General features: G+C 40.1%; 1 protein-coding gene across 5 annotated transcripts in view; it reads left to right on the top strand.

The window, feature by feature from the left end:
• LOC307136106 (CASK interacting protein 2) overlaps positions 1–21,797 on the top strand; it is an 87,706-nt gene that overhangs the window by 16,383 nt on the left and 49,526 nt on the right. For all 5 annotated transcript variants that reach the window (XM_079832886.1, XM_079832885.1, XM_079832884.1 and 2 more), the window contains exon 3: positions 20,440–20,491. In XM_079832886.1, the coding sequence (XP_079689012.1) occupies positions 20,440–20,491 (52 nt within the window). The remainder of the gene's footprint in view (positions 1–20,439; positions 20,492–21,797) is intronic.

The raw sequence follows: 21,797 nt of genomic DNA, 5'->3' as shown, positions 1-21,797 counted from the left end.
ATGGAAACACATTCGCTTTCCATAGTCGGGGACACAATTAGGTTTAGAAAGAAATAAACAAGTTTTAACTCAAAAGGTTATGTTATCATTGTCTGTAGCCTACAGTGGACAAACACAGCTGCATCTGTACAGCTGTAACTACAACTACAGCTGTAATCTCATGAAAAATGCGATACCTGGCAAAGGTTAATGTTGATTGAATAGCTAATGACATCAACTGGACATTTCGTCACCTTTATTTCCTTGTATGTGATTGGTTGAAGCCTTTTCGGTCGCTGCGAGAGTTAAAAAAATCGACATCAAAGCAAAAAAAATAAAATTTGTCACAGCACATTCGCGTTCGGTGTGGAAACACTCATTACACCAACAGCTGATCAAAAAATAAAACCATTGCACGAATTATTCGCGCGTCAAAATCGCATCCAGTGTGAAAGGACCTTAACACAGACGAGAATGGACAAAAACCAACTGAAAATGAGGGCTATATATACACAGGTTAAACAAAGGGAGCTAAATGAAATGAGGGTGACACTAATCAGTAACTGTAGCAACCAATGAGCATGCCAGGAGACAGAGAGGGAAAACAGGAACAATTAAACAGAACGTGATCCTGACAATTTACTAAAGATGGATATATTTTAATTCAACAAAAATGTGTGTAAAGCCCTTCAAACAAGATCTGTATGTTTGGTCTGCTTTCCTGGAAGAGAAAGTCTGTACATTTTAACTGTATCTATATTTGTTTTTTTTGATACTCTAGCTTATAGACAACCTCAAAGCTAATAGATGTGGACTTAAAGCCACAAAATACTGATTTAGTTTTTATGGGCTCTTTAAAGGGTCCTAACGGGAGAAATGGAAATGCTCCAGCTCTTTTCATATGGAGATGAACGGACGTGAGCCAAAGCACTGATACGGCAAGAGAAGAGCTCTGGTGCTGTTAATCTGTCACCTTATCTCCTGTAGCGCCTGCATATCTCAGACGGATACGGTCAATCACATGCCAGCAGCACGTGATCTCTGTGGAATAGAGTGGGAGTCGATTCCGATGAAAGTTTGGGATAGGAAGAAAAAAGCCTTTCTGAACAAAGCGTGGGGTGTGAATTTCCTTTTCATCCTGGGAACAAAATGCGTACCTTTTGTGTGTATGTGTGTGTGTGTGTGTGGTGTTGAATAACAGTTTTAGCTGATGTATGCATTCTAAAGAAAAATACTTTTTTGGCCAAGAAATTAGTACTAAGATATTTAATATTTTTTGTTTTAATAAGTGAATCTCGTGAAAACAGGTTCAGATCACTTTTTTAACCCCAAAGTCAAAATAAATATATTTTATATTAATGCTCCTTATTATTGTAATGATTTTTTAATTTTTTAAAATTTAAATCAGCAAAAATGAAAGGAAGTACAACATTTATTATCGGGATGTGCAGTATAAATATCTTTATAATCAGTTTAATATCTTTTTTTATGTTACAGTAATGGGAAATTAGTATGATGAAAATGTGCTTATTTGTCATGAAAATGTCAAAAAAATTACTTTTTAATTACTTGATATTTCTAGAAACTGAAAATACATGTGACAACTGTATGCTACACAATGAATTTGTGTGGCACAGTGAAGCCTATGTAAAAGGGAGTATGACGTAGTGGCCAAAACGCTGATTTGAATGGACATGAACTATTCATATTACACCCTTGATGAAGACATTTAAAGGGATAGTTCACCCAAATGAAAAGTGAAACGCCCTCATGTTGTTCCAAACCTGTATGAGTTTCTTTCTTCTGTTGAACACAAGAGAAGATATATTGAAGAATGTCAGTAACCAGTCAGTTGACGGGCCCCATTGAATTCCATTGTATTATTTTTCCTACTATGGAAGTCAATGGCTACCGTCAACTGTTTGATTACCAACATTCTTCAAAATATCTTCTCTTGTGTTCAACAGAAGAAATAAACTCATACAGGTTTGGAATACCTTGAGTAAATGATGACAGAATTTTCATTTTCGGGTGAACTATCCCTTTAACCTCAGGTTACTCATGAAGGACTGAACCAGCAATAAGTAAACTGTAAGTCAAAGTTGGATAAAAGTCTTAGCTAAATGACTACTGGCAGAACATGCTTAGTAAACCACCTCTTATTCATCACATAACACATATTCAGCAGTTTTGATCGGTCTCTTCCTCCCTCATCATCATCAGTGTCGTCACCTGTGCTAAAGTGACACTTTGAATGTTCTGCTGAGTCAACAAACAGTGAATGCTGATTGAGAGAAGTCACACAGAAACAGGCCTGCCATGGTGCTACAGCTGTCAACACTGGAGCTGTGAGCTCTCTTCTATTTGCCTTGTCCACGTGTATCACGCACACCCACATTCAGAGCAATGATTATTTGCATGCTACGCAGCCTCTTGATATGATGCTTTGCATTCTTCCTTATTAACCCTAAAATATGGTTTTGGGATTGCATCACACTTCTCTTTGGGAAATTCCACAATTCTGGATGAAAACCATTCGTAACTCCAGCTAACTGAAGATACATAATTTCACTATAGTCATAAAAATGATCCTAGATGAGTTGATTTCTTTAAACAAACACAATAAAAGTTGCAGATTCAAGATCAATGACTTGAGTGCTGCGTGAATACGAGTGTTATTTTTAATCGTCCAGATCCTCTGGTTGTAGTGGGAAAACCCATGGCTGAAACAGATGTTTCCCTCTTGTTGAATAATCTCCACCTCTTCTGTTGTTGCTTTTGAGACATAATAGGAAGCAGCAGGAGGAAATTACGGCTTGTTTTAATCCTAGTTGAAATGCATTCCCCTTGTGGGTACTGGCACAACCTTGCACCTGTGATCTGGATGGTGGTTTGTGCCATTACAAATATTAATGAAAAGCAAAGCTTTTCCGCTGTTATAAAATTCATTACTCAAAGTGTTGGTTCAGAAAAGCAGCTGTAACACTTTCACGTAATTTAGAATGACAGCATCTTATTTTTCTCTGTCTTGACAGGCTGCACTTTACATTTGTGGTTTGTTTTATTACTAGCTTCATAACCTGTTTGCACTTTACTCATCAAATTGTAGTTTTGGAGCTCTTGCACACATATAATTAAAGCGTCCTCTTGTCATGAAGCAGTTGAGAAGTTTTTTCTCTTTTGGAACGGCGAGAAAATTTCCTTGAGCAATTTTTCCATCAGTTGTTATGGGTCTACTGTTTTGAGACGTGCAGAAACACCTCATCAGACTTTTTAACACATTTTCCATTCAGATTTTTGGGAAAAATCTGCCTAAAGGGGTCATGAAATGAGAAATCTAATTTTCCTTGAGCATTTGACATATAAGAGGGCATTATACTATAAGAATATCCTGCAAGTTTCAGAACTGAAAACTTCCTTGTTAGTCCAAAAACAGCTTTTATTGTAACCAAGCGCAGCGAACAACTCATTGTGGAATGATGCCTTAATCTAATAGATAGGTGGAAGACCGCCTCTGCAGAAGAAAATCAACGCCTACTTCATCATTGCAACTTTGGCCCCGCCCACCGGCGTGTTAGTGAGATGACAAGGAGAGAAGAGTGATACAGGATCACTGCACAAAAAATAACATAACCTTCCAGAGTATCGTAGTGAGAGGTATGTGGTTATTTATTTTCAACAATATGAATGTCTCAGTTGAGCATTATGTATGCAATACATTTCACTGTGGATTCGTTGGTAAATCAGTCGCAATTTTGGCGCAGGCTTTGCAAACAGACTTTTACGATATGGACTGGACAGTAATGCGACAAATAAGTAACCGTGTTAATTTTAATGCCTGGTCTGTGACCAGTGATTTCTGATATGATTCATGTCCAGTCAGATGTTCTTTTTCTTTGTGTCTATAAATCAAACCAGTGACTAAATGGTCAATCTGGGCTTGGTAATAGTAAAAGATTTTTTTGACAAACAAGGAAGTTTTCAGTTCTGAAACACAGGATATTCTTATAGTATGATGACCTCTTTTATGTCAAAAGGAAAATTTCATTTCTTAGTTCATGACCCCTTTAATGCTGACTCTGGACTAGGAAGGACACAGCCTCACTAGGAGGCAGGTTTCCGTTTGAGAATTCAATTCCAAGAACACACAGAATGGACTTGCGTTCTCGTGGAGACCGGTCTCGCCAGGCGACCTTGAAAGAATGAACTCGGAAGGACGTGAGGACACCGAATGCATTGTGAGAATTAAGTAGTGTCTAATGCACAATAAATACAACATAACATCACAAAGAATTGTCACAACCTATTAAAATATATCTTTTTATATTATTACAGACATTATTTTCATATAATTTTATATCCTTTTAATTGACCGTATGTATTTGTGAAAATGAGTAGGCTATATGTTACCTATGCTTTGTCAATGTTAAAGGTCCCATGGCATGGCATTTTTCTATTATTTTATAATGTTTCCTGAGGTGTACTTATATTGTTAGTATGACTTTTACATCATAAAATGTCATAATTTAGAAATAAAAGGCATTTTTTCTATACTGCTGTTTGCCCTGTGTCACGTTCGGCATGAGGAAAAGGGACGAGGACTCAAATTCAGGGAAAAAATGGTAGTTTTAATTAATACAAAATAAAAATAAACACAAAACAAAGCCCACAATGGGGAAAACCAAACATAACAAAGACAGATGAACAGGGTCAGGAACAGGGAGCCAGAGAACAGGAAAACATACCCAAACACTAAAGACGACGATCAAGCACTAGACTGTGGAAACACCAAGGATATAAAGGGTGACATATCAGGCAGGTAATGTGAAAACAACAGGTGTGTCAAATTAACCAATAATCGGATAACAAGGGGTGGGGTCAAGACAGATGACAGGCGCACACAGGACACAGAAATAAACCAAAACACCATGTGCTACACAGGACAAGACAGACATGTGACACCCTGTGGCTGAATGCCCTGCTTCAAGAGGCGTGTCTGCTGTGAGACTTCAGTAAAAACGCCCACTGTTGTGATTGGCTGACATCTTTGCATTTTAAATGAGCGGAGGGGGCGTGGTTTAACGAGGCACGAGCAGGCACGAGCTGCTGCCAGAGAGACGATGGACCTGAGTTCACTTCACATCAGTTCTCAGCATGTCTGAACTGTTGTAGTTACAGCATATACTTCAGGTTATTAGTCTATTTCTAGTCGGAGGGACTGTCACTCATGTCAGAAAGTTAGTAACTTTAGTAAATTATGGATCAGCGCTGACTGGAGACGCGAACCGTTTAGAACGATTCAGTCCGATTTGGTGAACTGATTCGGTTCACTAAAAAGAACTGGTTGAAAAGAAATATCGTTCGCGAACCGGACATCACTAATGTACCAGAGACGGAGCTCAGCGATTGCTAACAAAGTTATTTATAGTATCTATTGAGTTATGAGAGCGCTGTCAGTCAGCGCGAGTTTATTGTGTTTGTATCTGAGAGTTCTGAATAAACACGAGTCCCAGTCACACCGAGTCCGTCTTCATCATTATTACCAACTTTGTAACACATGCAAAGTACCATTACAGCTGTCGAGATGAACGAGTTAAAAGTAAGTGTTGATAATAGCATTATTTTTTAAAATAAAATAAAAGCGTCAGTGACGCGCGTTGAGTACACAGCGCAAACAAAGACACAACAGCAGTAATCGGATGTAATCCAGTTTATTGTGGGGCTAGGCTGGCTAGCCCGAATATGCTCACGCTTACCCCCCTTCTGCTTAATCTCACGCCGCGTTTGGTGCCTCCGCTGTGGGCCAGATGCAGTACTGGGGGTCGGGGATGTTGAAGGCCGACCGGCCAGTGCAGCCCGAGCTTCGGCGTGTGTGAGGCTGATGTTGAGCAGAAACGACTGTATGCACATTTTAGAACCGTTAGACGCGACGAGGACGTACAAAAACACTGACTCACAAGATAGAAAACACGAAAACACCGTTCTGTCTGGAGAGAGAGAAGCCGCATTGTGTGCACGAATAATAAATAATTAGCTACACATCAGAAATCACTGATCACAGATCAGAAGGAACTGAAAAAAGACTTCTGTTTTCATTTGTACATCCAAACACTGAGAAACTGCCAGCGTTCACTCGTTGACAACACATGATCTCGCGAGCGTTTGCATGGGCGTGCCAGATTCTCTGGGTGGAGGAAAGGGAGGTAACCGTTCCTGCTTGGACGTCAAACCAGGAGACTTCAGGATTGGCTCGTCTGGCCTGTCATTTTCTCAAAGGCAGAGAGAGACAGCCAGAACTCGGGTTTACACCGATCAACATTTCTATCCACTTGGGGACAATATTCAGGCTAGGGGAACTCATATTAATGTTGAAAAACCTCATAAAATGAAAATTTCATGCCATGGGACCTTTAAGATTGTCAATATAGTCCGGCTATGAGTAACCCACTTCTAGCCAAAATAACCTTGAAATTGCTTTGGTCGTTTTTGCTCAAATAACTTGCGAGATGTGTGATATTCCATCATGTAAGCAAAGTCAACAGTGATTGTAAGGTGTTTGGTTTCATTTCTTTGATATGTTCATGTTAGATGACTAGTCTACTTTTGGGCTATGGTTAGACGTCTATAAAATTTTCACTGACAGCCCAAATTTTGCGCTGTTTTAGCCTAGACGTCAGGGCTGTGTTTAGACGGCTATTAGACGTCTTTTAAATGCAGATGTCTTTTTAATATCTAATGGTTCGATTCTCTGCATTTGATGCATCCGAGATATCAAAAACACATCTGGGTACTTTCACGCGTCCTCTGTACATGCGTTCTTGAGTATTGGAATTGAACTTTGATGGTTGTTGATTATGTAGTATGGGAACACAAGGACACAAGATCGCTTAAGAATGCATATTGAAAAACAACCTATAGCCATTTCTCAATATGCGTTCTTGTCTGTACTTGTGTTCTTGTGAAACGTCATCAGTCACTGCCCAAGTACAGTTCAAATGTGTCCTTGACTGCCCCTTTTATCGAGAATGCATCTTGGATAGCGGATGAGGAAACCCACGTCATTTAAAAATACTACTGTTATTGTGTCACAAAATGTAGTTTTAAGAGTTTTTCAGGCGAGAATGTATTTGTTTAAAGCTCAAATCTGTGGTTTATTGATAAAGAGAGCGCCTATTTGAAAATTGGATCTGGCGTTTTTGGAGTTGAGATCCAGGTGATCACCGGCGCTCAGCTCTCATGTACCCCGCAGAGGGAAGCCTTTTCCTCAGCTAGTCGTAGTAAAGGTCCTCTGTAGTGGTTAAACATAAGATATAATTCGTCTTGTGTAGATCTAACGGCCGATCTTTGGTCTCATGAATCTATCATTTGGTCCCTGGCAAAGTTTCATAACTTTATATATTTAGGTTATTTAACTTTATTTTTCTAGCCTACTAGAGCGCTGACTTTGTATGTTTGACTGAATGATTTGCTTATACCTTTATAATGGCTGTTATTGATCATTAAAACTAACATTTAACAAAAAGAGACGGGGTTGTGTTTTATGTCATATTTCATTTTATAACAGTGAAGATAATCAGAGAACATATGCACATATTTCCTGAACCACATATTAATATGTTTAATATTTTTTAAATGTCTTCCAAGCTTTATAATGGCAGAGAATGGCAGCCCAAAATTTGAAAACCAAAAAAGTCTATCCATCCATTATAAAAGTGATCCACACGCTCCGGGGGTTAATAAAGGCCTTATGAAGTGAATCGATGGGTTTGTGTAAGAAAAATATCCACATTTAACACGTTATAAAGTAAAATATCCAGCTTCCTTCCGGATTCAACTTACGCAGAAAGTGTACCGCCTCTCGCAATTCAAAATGCTTACACTACATCCGGCGTCATCGCGTCAGTTACACTTTTCCATAAGTTGAATACGGTAGGCGGTCCACCGGAAGCTAGATATTTTACTTTATAACGTGTTAAATATGGATATTTTTCTTTTACAAAAACCCGTTGATTCACTTCAGAAGGCCTTTATTAACCCTCAGGAGCAGTGTGGATTATGTTTATGATGGATGGATGCACTTTTTTGGGCTTCAAATTTTGGGCTGCCATTCACTGCCATTATAAAGCTTGGAAGAGCCATGACATTTTTTAATATAACTCCGATTGTATTCGTCTGAAAGAACAATGTCATATACACCTAGGATGGCTTGAGGGTGAGTACATTTTTGGTGAACTATCCCTTTAAGGAAGCAATATGTGAACAATATGTGAAGGGGCAGGGAATGTGTAGAACTTTGTGAATGACAGGCATTCCAGATCTTCGAAAAATTGGCTTTCAGCACGTACATATTCCCAGAGGACCCAGAATTTACCGTTGTTTAACAGAGGATAAGAAGTGTTTTGCTCTCTTGCGAGTCGCAGGCCTCCTCTCTGCTCTCCCCAGCGGCCGGCCCCGCAGCTGCCGGGCCCCATCATTTGGCACGGAGATGAAAGTGTGTCTCGCGCTCTGCTCTGTCCTCTGTGACACGGCCTGACCGCAGTGCAGTCACAGACGTGCCCATTAACTGCACCACTAGCCCTGTGACAGCACGACTCCGCTGACACAACAGACACCCCGAGACTGAGATGGAGCTGAGAAATCTGTCACACGCTCAGTTTGCACACCCACCGACTTCTATTACTGATTTATTAGTATGGAGATTGCTTCCTCAGTCTCTAGAGATCATTTTTTTATCTGACTTTAAAGGAAAACCAGGATTGGTTTCTGCAGGACATAAAAACATGGAATGTGTTTGGTTTGGATACGCATAGCCTTCCAGAGGCCACAGATCCAGGCCTTGGCAGCGGCAGGCTGCCACAGTCTCTCTATAGAATGGTAGCGCTCTTTGAAAAGTTTTGTGACTTGATGCCATTTCAGAAATGCAGTCTTGTGCTTAAAGTTGAAGGCGTGGCAAAAACCAAATGTGAATTCTATTACTTTCCTGCATTTAGGACTAGCTCTCACGAATTGCTTTTGGTGAAATTGGATGCTGCAGTTGTGCATTTTATCTAATATACTAACAAAGTCTGAGCTTGAAAGCAAATTGAATCATCGCAAATTACTTTGGCATTTGCGTTAAAGTGGTTTGTAACAATGTGAGAGACTTCATTGAGGAGACAAGGATTGGGCCGAACTTTGAGTATGCTGTGGTTTTTCACGTTTTCAGTTTAAGAGAATGGGCAAACTTTGAACTTTTACATTGTGTTGAAAAAGGCCAACGGTCATTTGATTTGTTTGTTTTAGCATTGCTTTGCCAGCATGGAATGGGTTTGAACACACTCCCACAAAAGCAGTTGGAACTTATTGTTTCCTTAGCTTAAGACGTTGGTGTTAAAACTAATCTTGTGCTCAACCCTTTGCCCTCTGAGATCAACTAAATTTACTGGCCCTTTTAGGGGACGTCGCAGCCCTCATCTGCTGTGGATGAAATTACCCTAATCCATCAAAACTTACAATATGAAAGCCAAGATGAAAGTTTTCTCTTTTCCTCAATAATCTAGTTAATGGATTTACTTTCAGCATTCAGAGCCCTGTTTTATTTCTTGACATTTAACCTTTTGAGACCCTTGGGGCCGTTTCCGCTGTCACTTCCGGGGCTTGATCAGGCCTCATCTGGGCTTCCTCTGGGCCAACATGCAGGGTTTTTTTGGCCCACCGAATACCTTGGTCCAAAGTGGGCCAGCTTGGGCTTGAGGAGTGGTTAAGAACAAAGGCAGATTTGATTTCAAATGATTTCATATACCAGCTAACATCAGAATCAAAGACTTTTAAAATCATTTTAGGTCAAATCTCCCTTTCAGACAGCAGCGAGTGTTTAAATAACTTCTGTTTGTGAGCCGATGTGATTCTGATCACCGTATAAGGTAGAAATATTTATTTGCGATGCAAAAGACCATGCACGCTAACCATTCCTATAGTAAACTTGATACGAGCGCTTGAAGAAATCAGACAAATGATATAGGCTATCACAATCGTGCATTTATTTTATCTGTAAGTATGTCTCGTCTCTTTATACCAGACTGTCTGATATCCATAGTTATCTCTGCATATGTTATAAAATAAAGCAACTTTACTTTTTCGGGAGCTTCCCCTGTTCCTCTGACTTAAAATATAACTGTATTGGGACTGTCGCCGGAGAGTGTTAAAGCTCCTTGTGTCTTTTTTGGTGGATTTTTTTTTTTTAGAAATGGTCATTCTTTCTAAATGTGATGTAACACTGTCCTGTGACTACAAATAAGCAGAAACAGATGCGATTGAATAAGTACGTCCTCTTTCTTTTGTGAAATAGCGGCAAATAACACTTTATTTCTTGTGGGACACAAATTAAATTATGATCAATGTATCACTTATTATTAGAAAAATTGTGGTAAAACATTGATGCTTGGGTTTTAAATATTTAAGTAAACAACAAAAAAGCCAACAAACGGACACTTTTATCATGTCCATTTGGCGATCTCTATAGTTTCCATTGATTTCTTTCTGATTCGTTGGTGAAAAGCGGCTATTGTGACTACAAATGAAAACCTACTAGCTATTTTCTACATTTAGAAAAATGGTGCAACCAGAGCTGAGTTTGTTACAAACTAACTAATAGTTAGTAGTAGCCCTAGCGTGAACTCTCTTTCCAGTTTAAATAAGAACTTTAGCCTTTGTTCAACCTTTTTCAGAGGACTCTTCTGCGTGTGTTTAAAGGCAGAGCTCTGCGGCTTGTTTGAGTTGGCTGCATGCGTGACCACATGCTCCTCGGGGCCCATCTGCAACGATTATTTATTTACACGCTGTGATGCTTAACCCCGAGCAGGCAAGGGCATCCCAAACCTCAGCAGCAGCAGGACAGGACGAACTCTGTACATTCCCTGCCTCCTTTTAAACTTGACGCTAATCCATCCTTCGTACCACCCTATATCATACTCTGAGCCATCTTGATTCTTCCCAGACGTCACTGTTGACATTCTCAAGGCTCCAGAGTCAAGAAAAATGAGCCCCTGCCTCCTAAAATTACTTTTTTGCAGTTGGCAAATTACAGAATAGCACTAAATAGATGACGGTTTAGAAGTAGTGTCATCTAGGGGTGACACGAAAACACTAGGCTTATGGTTTATGGTTTCGTTAGTGCTGCAGAAAACACTGGAAGTAACTTACAAACAGAAATGAAATTTGTCAAAATAAAGTGTAGACACAAAGTTTTCCTGACTGTTGAGTAGATTTTAAATTATGATGGCATATTTGCAACCATTTTACTTTCAAGTTTTGTATGGGGTCTTCTTTCTTGCATGCAATGTTTAAGTCCTATGAAACTGGAAAGACAGATATAACACAGATAAAGACCAGCTTTATCTCTCAAGGATGACCTGACTTTCTGTTATCAGGGCTTCATCAGGGGTCTTGAGAACAGGCTGACGTGAGTCTCTGCATTCCAGTGTACAGAGGTTTAAGTGTGTAAAAGGTCTACCATCCCTCTTAAATGACAATCACTGTGAGATGGGCCAGTTGTTCACCTTTATCTCCGTTCACAGGCGTTGTTTTGCATGTAATGCTGCAGTGAGCATCTCAGGGGAACTGCTGGGGATAGTGTGGAACAAATTATCGAGCACAGTTTAATACATTTGCGTTTCCTCTAGCTTTGTGTTTCCCCATTTTTTCTAAGTATGTAGAATAGGTTGTTTAAAGGGGTGGTAAACCACGATTTCACTATTCTAACTTTAGCTAGCGTGTAATGTTGCTGCTTGAGCATAAACAACATCTGCAAAGTTACAACGTTCAAAGTTTAAAGCAAAGGGAGATATTTGCTTTTAAAGAAATCAGTTTCTAAGGACTACAGCAAACGGCCGCTAGGGACTACTACACATTCACCCAGGTTTTGCTGACATCACCAGGCCCAATATTTACATAAACCCCTCCTCCGGGGAATATGAAATAAGGGGGGCGAGGCAATTTTGTATCGCCGCGGGGAAGCGTTAGTAGGCTGTGTTTTTGCCGCAATGCCGAAGAAACGCTGTTATTTTCATCCGGATTGCAGGTCTGGGGTACTTGCTCTGTTCAGCCTTCCTTGGGAAGGGGGTGCGTTGCAGAGCGTTTAACATACAGCATGTTATATGCACGTGTGTTTGAGTCAGCGGGGAATCAGGCGCGCGCAGGGCTCCCTGCATCCACCGTCTTCGCGATTTCAATACCAGATTTGCACAACATCAGCTGCGTGAAAAAAACACTGCCGGTGCGTGGATGCACGACGCGCGCGCTGCACATTTCACGGAGGACAACACAATCTTCCACAAACTTCGCGAGTTCAATACAGGATATGCACAACGGCTTGTCCTGAAAGCTGGATTTACAAACAGAAGCTGTTCACGGGCCACAACCTGTAAGTCTGATTTATTTTTCATCGATGTGTTTTCCTGTAATAGGTTGTAGCAAGGAAGTAAACAGATGACAGCGCTGTTCTGCAAACCAGTCTGTTAAATGCTCATTCATACTTAACGTTATCCGACGAACACCTAACGTTACAAACACTAACGTTAAAATCTCAACAGCGAACCTGACATTAGTGTAAATGATTCTTTGATTAGAGCTTTTATGTATTGTTTATCTACAGGCATGCTAAACATGGTTCTGTGTGTGATTTGGCTAACTTACTAGTTAAAGCCAGTGCTTAGTGTTTGTTTTGGGTTAGTTCTTGCGACAGACATTTGGCTATAATCGTTCTAAAAATACAAAAGTTAAAGTGCCATTCAGTAGCGATCATTATAGATCCGCAGTCTTTACTCTCGAGGACTGAACAGGTTCTGCTCGATCATCTTCACTCAAATGTTCTGGGTCTGATTCGGGCGGTAAGGGGCGTGACGTTTCCGACGTGCACTGCGGTTAGCGAATCACAACACACTGGGCCAGCTAACCAATCTGAGCCCACTGCGTATTTTTGAGGGACTGGCTTCATACAACCCGGAAAGCATCAGACCGTTTTACAAGGAGGGACAGAGCAGTGTAGAATATAGGTCAAATATATGAAAAATAAGGCAATTTTTTTTAAAACGAAGCATGAACACATGTTACAGTGCACCCCACAAACACAATCAAGCCTTCAAAACAATGTGTTTTACCACCCCTTTAACTGACAGCCAGACATATCTCGTAGTGCTTAGGGCTGGCTGATAGTTATGTTTTTTTTTTTTTTTTTTAAATCAGAGGAATCTTCTTTTTGAAGTAAAAGCCATTGTTGCCAAGTAAATTGTAGATGTTAAAAAGTTCAATACAGTAAAAAGCATGGTGATAAATGTCTTGTTTTCTTCGTAAGTGATGACACAAACTAAACGATTCATTGAAATGGATGGTGATGGAAATTGAAATATAGCTGATTTCCAGAATTGGATCAAACTTCCCATGTCTGTATTTTTGATGTTGAGGTTTAATCCAGAGGGTTAATTCCTTGTGTCATTAGTTGTGACACAATGAACCGCCATGGAATAAGTCCAAGCCCACATGTGCTAACCACTAGGAGCAAGAACAACAAAAGTGTTTCTTGAGTTACCTCACCAGGAGATCTTCTCACCCTCTGCGTGGAGACCTGGAAGTGTTTTACTGGGGAAGACTGAACGTACACAATAGTCTAAGTGATCCTACTTTTTGGAACAATGGTCTAGGGAAGGAAGTGCAATAAGGGGCCTATCCCAAGTCCTTAAAAGCCTGGCCGCTTTCGATGGGGCCTGTGTCAACAGACCCCCCACCTAATCTCGCCAAGGGTCACACTTGCTTTTGCACCCTCTGTCCCCGCTCTAACAAACTCTCCGTCTGTGCGGAATCCCAACCCCCTCGCCCCTGGTTTGGGATGGCACAAACCGGAAAAGTGGCTCACAAAGGGAAGTGTATTCTTCCATGAAGAAAACAATATGTAAACAAAGAAGACCACCAAAGACATTGTAGGTGAACTGAAATGGGTTTGTCTTTGCCCGCTAGAGCAGAAGTGCTCTGCGCCACCCTGTCTCACGTTGTGCACGGTATCTATGTGCGCTTCACAAGAGCTAGAAAGATGAGCAAAACAATGAAGATGGGTTGGAATTTGGTGTCATTACGTAACTTGAGACTGGTTAAGAGAAAGAGCGGTGCGCGGGATGATGCATTTGCCCTGATCAGTGTCTAAGATTTCTGTCTGTAGATGTGAAAAGAGCCCAGATGTTCAATGAAGTGCTGGAGGAAGTCTTAATGACAGGATATGGATGTTACCTTAAGCACTGTCTAGTACTACTAGAGGAAGCCTAATTCCTGCTTCCTATGATCTCATGTTTCCAGTGACATAATCAAGCAAGTGCTAAGAAAACAGCCAAAATGTGTATACTATATGGCCAAACTTATGTGGACACTCAAACACTACATTTATGTGCTTATTGAGCATTGCATTTAATAGAGGTTGGAACATGGTTGCAAGGTTTTGCCTAGCCAAACATGCTCATTTATAAGGGGGTGCGTGCATAATTTTGCCCATGTAGTGTACTTAGTTTCTTGCAATTATTTTCTTGGTGAGGAATGTCAACGCACCTTTTTGTTAACACTAAACACTCCTAGTTTAGTGAGCAAGTTTCCCAGCAATGATATGGTACAAAAATCCAGAGGGGTAGCTGTCGCCAGGCTCATTTACACAGCCGATAAGAGGACATGGGGAAGTGCGTTTCTCCTTCTCCAAACATGTAATCTCCCAGCACTGCAGGCGTTCCATTGTCAGGTCAAGAGGACTGGAATGGAGCTGTGAACTTCCTGGAATCTGCCACCTCTTGACTTTCTGTTGGCCACAGATCGGCCACAGATGCTATATGCAGTCCACAACTTCCTTTTGACTGCTTTCTTTCTGTTTAATCAAGATGTTTCTTTAGTAGCCATTACCGAAGAGGAAGGTTGTCAGTCATTAAGCCATTGTTCAGTGGTCATTACTGCTCAGGGCGGGTTGGTGTGCAGGAAGGAGCCGATGTATGGAAATCAAACATCAAACATTCAGCTCAAGGATCAAAGCTGTACTTGGCGACAGTTTGTAGGATACAGTAGCTGTTAATGCAAGCATAGGAAAGGTAAGAATCTCCAAATGCTTCTCCAATTCATTTTTTATTTTTTATTCTGCACCTGCATGTTCTGGAATAAAACGCACAGTAATACCTTTACCAAATAGGACAGGGGGTCTAGTCCTGCAGAATTTAGCTCCAACATACCTGCCTGAAGCCTGAAGACATTTATTAGCTAGTCCAGGTGTGTTTAATTGCTGTTGGAGTGGACACCCCTGAGATTGGCTCTCAGTTGTATAAGTTGGACTGGCCTTTCCTACAGCCACCTACAGTATTGGGATTTTGGCCATACATTGTACTGAGTAACTTTTTATTGCTGCACAACTATCACAATGAAGCGATTATTGTTATGTTCTGTAAGGTATGCAAAACTAGTAAACCATACTTCAGTTTGTGGCAATACTGCCATGCATAGAGGCCAATTTTATCATCAATAGTGGCTTAAGTCTGTGAGTTTCAATAGGGGTACATGTGTAGTGAAGCCGACCACTTTTTCAAATACTCTCCAACTAACCAATTGAACCAAAATCAGACATTAAACAGACCCTTGGGTTTCCAACTTTATCTGCTGTGCCATCAGCGCAACTCATCAGTTGCAAGGTTCTCATTAATAGACAGAATTTAAGCCATAAATTCTAGACCATAACAGTTTTGGTTTGACTATCTGTGCAACAAAACCTGTGATATTTTAATATGGCGGTGTTCCTGGCTCATTTCAGATGGAGCACAATGACTCCAGCCAGAGTAAAACCATGAGCCATGCCTTTCCTTTGGGTGTGTATGTTTACAGCTTGGCTCCAACGCATTGTCAGTTATAGTAGTGAAAGGCGTTGGCTGTTCTTTTGTAGATGAACGTATAATTGTGTACTTTTGATATAAGCAGTGGTTGTCTAAATTTAGTGTTTTCTTTCTTCTTCTTCTTCTTCTTTTTTTTTTTTTTTTTTTACAAAAACAAGCAGAAACCTGAAGTCAGCATTGCAGTTCAAGAGCTAAATTCTCCATTGTGCAGAGTTGAGCAAAAATGGCTAAATGCATTCTTGTGGCGGAAAACCCTTTCTGCTTTATGCCTGCCACTTTTAGCATTAAAAAAATAAGTAGTTATTCTAAGCCTTACCAGTGTGGTAACCAAAGAGGAGGTGCCTTTTCTTGCTCATAAACGGTATTAAAAATAACTTGAACAAATGTTTAGCAGATGAGCATTTTAGAAGGTGTTTTTTTAGCATGACCAGTGTAGTCACATTTAAATGACTCTTTTTAGCAGGTTCTTTTTAATGATTTGGTCAAAAAGACCCAGCTCATGAAATCATCTCCCTTAAAAGTACTTGGAATTGTTAAGTGGAATAACAATATGAACCACAATCGTTAATTTCCTTGGGTTTTCCATCTTTTAAGGAAGATCTCTTAACTTCAAAGCTTCTCATTATGAATGGAAGGTAACTAGATTTCATTGAGACCATGTCAATTAACCGCTCCTGTGGATTTGAGGGTATAGAGCTTGACTTCAAAGGTTTTTTTGTGTGTTTTGGCCACTCATGGCTGTGACAGCTTCATAATAAGGATGGGCGATGGATTGTCACTGTGACTCCACATCGTGGGTGTATCCAGTGTCTGTGTTCTAGGTCCAATTCTATCCCAATTCCCTCCTGTCTTGAACTTTGACCTCACCAAACTGGGAATACAAACACTGGTTCACCTTTAGGCGGACAATGTGGTTCCTCTGACGTTCCTGTGGTCTGGTTAAATTGTTCTGTCATTACATATTTGGAAATATAAAAGGAAAACTGGTGTGAAACAGAACATGTAGATTGAATAATGAAACAAAATATAATCAAGTAGCACAAAAAATAATTCATTACCAAGTGTGAATTAAGGCTGGGCGATGTAGCTATATTTTTTTATATTCTCCATATTTTCGTACCTTCCGACAACATTTAACAGTATTATTTCAACAAACCAGCCATCCAGGGTAGCCAAGTAGATTTAAATTTCACTTTCAGAAGATGTTTTCAGAAGCTAAATAGTAAAAAGTAATTTTAATAGTAATTTTACAAAACTTCTGTGAACATTTTGATGAATATGGCGAATCAGGGTGTTGACGTATTGGCTTATGGTCTTGAGACACTGTCCATGTGCTGCAGTGAAGAATTGTCTCCCTTAAGGGCCACCATTGCTGAGGATCAAAGACCCCAAGATCACTATTGAGTGGTCTCTTATTTTCTATCCTCCTGCCAGTTTAACACCCCTGAGCTGGCTAGTGAGGTCAGGAAGAGGTCAGAGGTTAATGAAGTGCCCTTTGTTGTTCACAGGAAGAGGCAGTGTTATTTAGTCCTGTATCTCCTAGTAAGCTAACAGGAATCTCCTCGGACCTTTTCATCTGTCTGGATCCCAGACACCCTCTCAGGCTCTCATGGGAAAGACCAATGTAAACTACCTAGCAATTCGTTTTTAGCATGAAGTTATGAACCTGAAAGTTAAAGGTGCAGTAATTTCTGCACCGCTAGTGGCACCAAAATATATCTGTCTAATAACCGCCTACCAACCATCAAGAACTGCCTTGCAGAAATCTAGCATCCACTCATAATACATCTATTTTCCAGAGCAACCACTCAACACATTAGCAACTACCTAGCAAGGCCTACAAACACTTCAAACCCTTTATAATGCTATTAGCAAAAGTCTTTTTTAGACTTTTTTAGTTATAGGTTGTTGTAAAATTCAAGTGAATATGTCCATGTTTCTGTACGTGGGAGCTGACTGCTGATTCTGTGTATTAGAGACCATCACAAGTTTATACAGACACATTCCAAAGCGTATGCTGAATGAAAGACTGTCTGTCAACTAGGGCTGTAATCAACCAAAGAAAATCTTGGTCGACTGGAGTCCTGAAATTTTCGACTAAAAATCGACTAAAAATGACGTTAGGAAAAAAAAAGTTAAATTAATTAGCTGCGCACTGTGCGCAGTACTTGGTAGCCTTGTTGTCTGCATAAATTAATTATAAATAAACATAAAAAACTAGTAGGCTATTTGCAGTATATTAAATAGTTTTTGAGCTGATTATTTTGCACTGAAATGAGTCTGACACACGAGTCTGTCAGCTCTGACAGCGTCGCATCAAGTGCACCTGTGCAATATCATAGCCTATGACTTCCCAAAATATAGTACTATTGTCAACTAGATATCATCACAAGAACTTTTGAGGAATATGCAACATAATTTAGACAATTGTTTTTGTCATATGTATTATAATAACTGACAGACAGTATAATTTCAGCCGCTCTGTGCAGCTCGAACGTTAGGAGCTCAGCTGAGCTCAGCTTCGCGGCTGAGACACGAAGAGACTATTAACTTAAAGCTTTTACTCTTAAGCACAAAAGGCACGTCCACTTTAATAAAAAAGGAATATTTATTAAACAAGCCAGATCAAGAGCAGAAAAAACGCTCTCACGATTAAATAAATAATATAAGTTACAGAAAACTAGCCTTCTTCAATCTGTCTCTCTTCTCCAGTGGGTTGGGCTAATCCAAAAGTGAAAACAATGGGGGTGTTCTGAAGGCAGACTCATACCTGTGAAACCGGGGTGCTCTGAAAACACCCCCATTAGCAATTAGTGTTTTCCACCTGTTGAAATGAACGCGGCGCGGCAAAACTGATGAAATGAACGCGGCAAAACGGACAGTACAGATCCACTTTTGCGGCACGACTGAAGCGTGGTGTTGTGACGCTTCCCCTCATATGTATGTTGATGGGCGTTCCTCAAGTTTACCGCTATGGGTGTGCGTTTGAGCCAGCGGGAATGAAAAACAAAGGACCGGCGAGAGACTTCTCTTCGCCAGTTGGTTGGGCCAATCCAAAAGAAGTGAAAACAATGGGGGTGTTCTGAAGGCAGACTGATACCTGTGAAACAGGGGTGCTCTGAAAACACCCCCATTAGCAATTAGTGCTTTCCACCTGATTAAATGAACGCGGCGCAGCAAAACTGATGAAATGAACGCGGCAAAAACTAATGAAATGAACGCTGAAAAAAATCGACCAATCAAAATTTTGGTCGAGCCAGAACGTATCGACCAATAATCGACTAATCGACTGGGAGATTACAGCCCTACTGTCAACACACAGCCCTCTCATTTGCTTCATGTGACACATCAGCCATGAGTCTTCCCTTTAGGATGTATCGTCAGGACCAAGAGACAAACGGACAACTCGAGAACCACACTGAATCAATGGCGATTTACAGCCATGCTTCAACAAACAATTATTTTTGATTATTGATTAATCTAACGATTATTGGCATGATTAATCAATCAATCATCGATTATTCCGCTGATTAATCGGTATGCTTTGATCAATTAGCCCACTTTTGCAATATTGAGTTATACCTATTTTAACTAATAGATCAAATAAGGAAATCACTTCAGCTTTTTAAAATGTATTTTTAATTAATTTCGAGCCAATTGAATAGACCAATCTCCTTCAGGTTTTCTTTCCCCCTCAGAAGTCATCAATTGTCCGACCGTTACAATGAGTGTAATTGTAATAATAACTTTTTTAATAAGAGTAAAAATATGAAAATGTAATATTGTGCATATTTTTTTGGGACAAATTCCCCTCTCTAGAGCTCTTTTTTTTAACTAACTATTGAGTTTATGGTCTTTGAATGGCTTTCCTGAGATAAATGTAATGTTTTGTGACATGGTTTTGTGATTTTCTGTCGGATGAAACTCTGATTAAATGACTACATTAGAGATGGATTCATTTCAGTAAGTTGTACTGTACCTTTCAACACACCTTTCGGTGTTCAGTCATGTTTATTTCGTGCTGTAATAGTAAGAAAAGAGGAAGAGATAATAGATTCACAATTAATCAAATTTCTAATCGTGATTACAATTACGTAATCATTCAACTTTCCCATATTTAACGTTACGGGTTTGGCTTCGTTTGCACTCCGAAGCGCCGTGTCTTCTTCTGTTGGATTGGATCTGGGAGGGCAGCATTGCAATATTGCGCTACAGCGCCCCACTGCTCAAACCACGTCATTTGCAGGCCCTTCAAATCGGTCATATGAGATCAACAAAGATATTTGTCGTCAATTTTTTATTGTCGACGTTGTCGATAATGTTGTCTAATCGTTTTAGTTCTAATGCCGGTGTGATGTAAATAGGCCAATTAATAAAAATATAATTGTGCACCCTGCTTTCTAGTCACTCTTATCCGTTCACCATCAGATCTAAACCACTGTGGCTTGGGTTGTGCCTCATATGTGAGCTTTGATGCAAATCTCAACCCTAGTGTCTTGTCTTACTTCGGAAATATAATGTTTCTTCTGACTTTCTTCATGTGAAGCTGACAGTATGTGTTCTTTATCTTGTGTTGTAGAGTTACTGGGCTCCACCAAGAGGCTGAACCTCAACTATCAGGATCCAGACGGGTGAGTCATTGTTCTGTCGTGAGTGAATCTAATAAGGACATGTCCAGATCAAAAAACAGGGATTCTGAAATGCAGAGTCAGTGAACATATTCCCATAAGGCCACAAGAACTGAGGAAATGTGAAGTTGTCAGAGAAGGTGTAAAACATGCAACTGTTTTCAAGTTTAAGAGCTATAGATACCAACAAGGCTCCTTGTTTAATTACCGGAGCAAATTATTGTTGTGTATTGTTAGTATGTCGGCGTCAAAGAACATGAGTATAGAGTATGAAGCACAATTCTTTGATAAACGTAAAGTTTATTCATAAAGTAACTTTATATGTATATCTCACAACCTCACGTCCCCTGTGATCATGTTCATGCACGTTGACTTCCTGTGTGATACATCATGATTCGTTTTGAAACTTTGATTACTTGTGAAATTGACAGTGAAGCGTTTGCAAGTAGTTGAATCACACCAGCACACTCGTGTCGTGGTGCCGTCTTTTAAGCTAAAATGCTGTAAATGTCCTCTCCACACACCTCTAACCTCTCTGTTTGTCTCGGACAGACCACTGAATAATAACTCGGTCATGTCTTCATCCATCTTTGCTGAAATTATCATGTTTGGCCAACTTCATATACACGCTAAGTGCACTATGAGCTATTAGCCTTTGTTTATAAGACTAGATCCCTTGAGCCAGATTTACCTGTGGTTCGTCTTAAACTGACCGAGTATCGTTGCTCCCACAGTCCATTAAAACATGCTAAGTCAACAGTGTCTTTAAGATAAGATGGGCCTCTCACAGGGCTGTAAAAATGTACATTGACCTCATATATTTAAGTCGAGACTTTGGTGACATTTAGGTGCTTGTTTTTGAGTCGAACCCCAATCTCTCTGTCGTAAAGAAGAGAAAGAGGGTGGGCCATTTGTGGGGTCAGAGATGGCCATTCATGGATAAGGACCGTAACGAATTAGATAGGAGTGTTTACAAAGCACCGAACAGCCATTATTGAGGCCGGATGGGAAAGGCAAAAGGAAAACAGGGAATGATGGAGGGAGATTTATGGGAGTTGTTGAGTGCTGATCCATGCTTTCTTGTGTGTAGTTGGTGTGAACAAATATGCCACTATATGGCATTTTAAATGGATATATTGAAGATAAAATCTTGGGTTAGACTGGCTGACGTCTCAGGTCTTTAAAGTGGTCCGCTCTTAGTTTTAGATGCAGTCACGTTGTTCTATTTTGTTCTGTGAAGTTGCCATGGTATCTACTGACTGTCTTTTGTTATATAACATTTCTATCCAATGGAAACTTACTGACAGAA

The sequence above is a fragment of the Gobio gobio genome, assembly GCF_949357685.1.
Source record: "Gobio gobio genome assembly, chromosome: 1".
In the NCBI taxonomy this organism is placed as follows: Eukaryota; Metazoa; Chordata; class Actinopteri; order Cypriniformes; family Gobionidae; genus Gobio; species Gobio gobio.
Note: the sequence above shows the minus strand (reverse complement) of the source record. Positions and strands in the feature narration are given on the sequence as shown.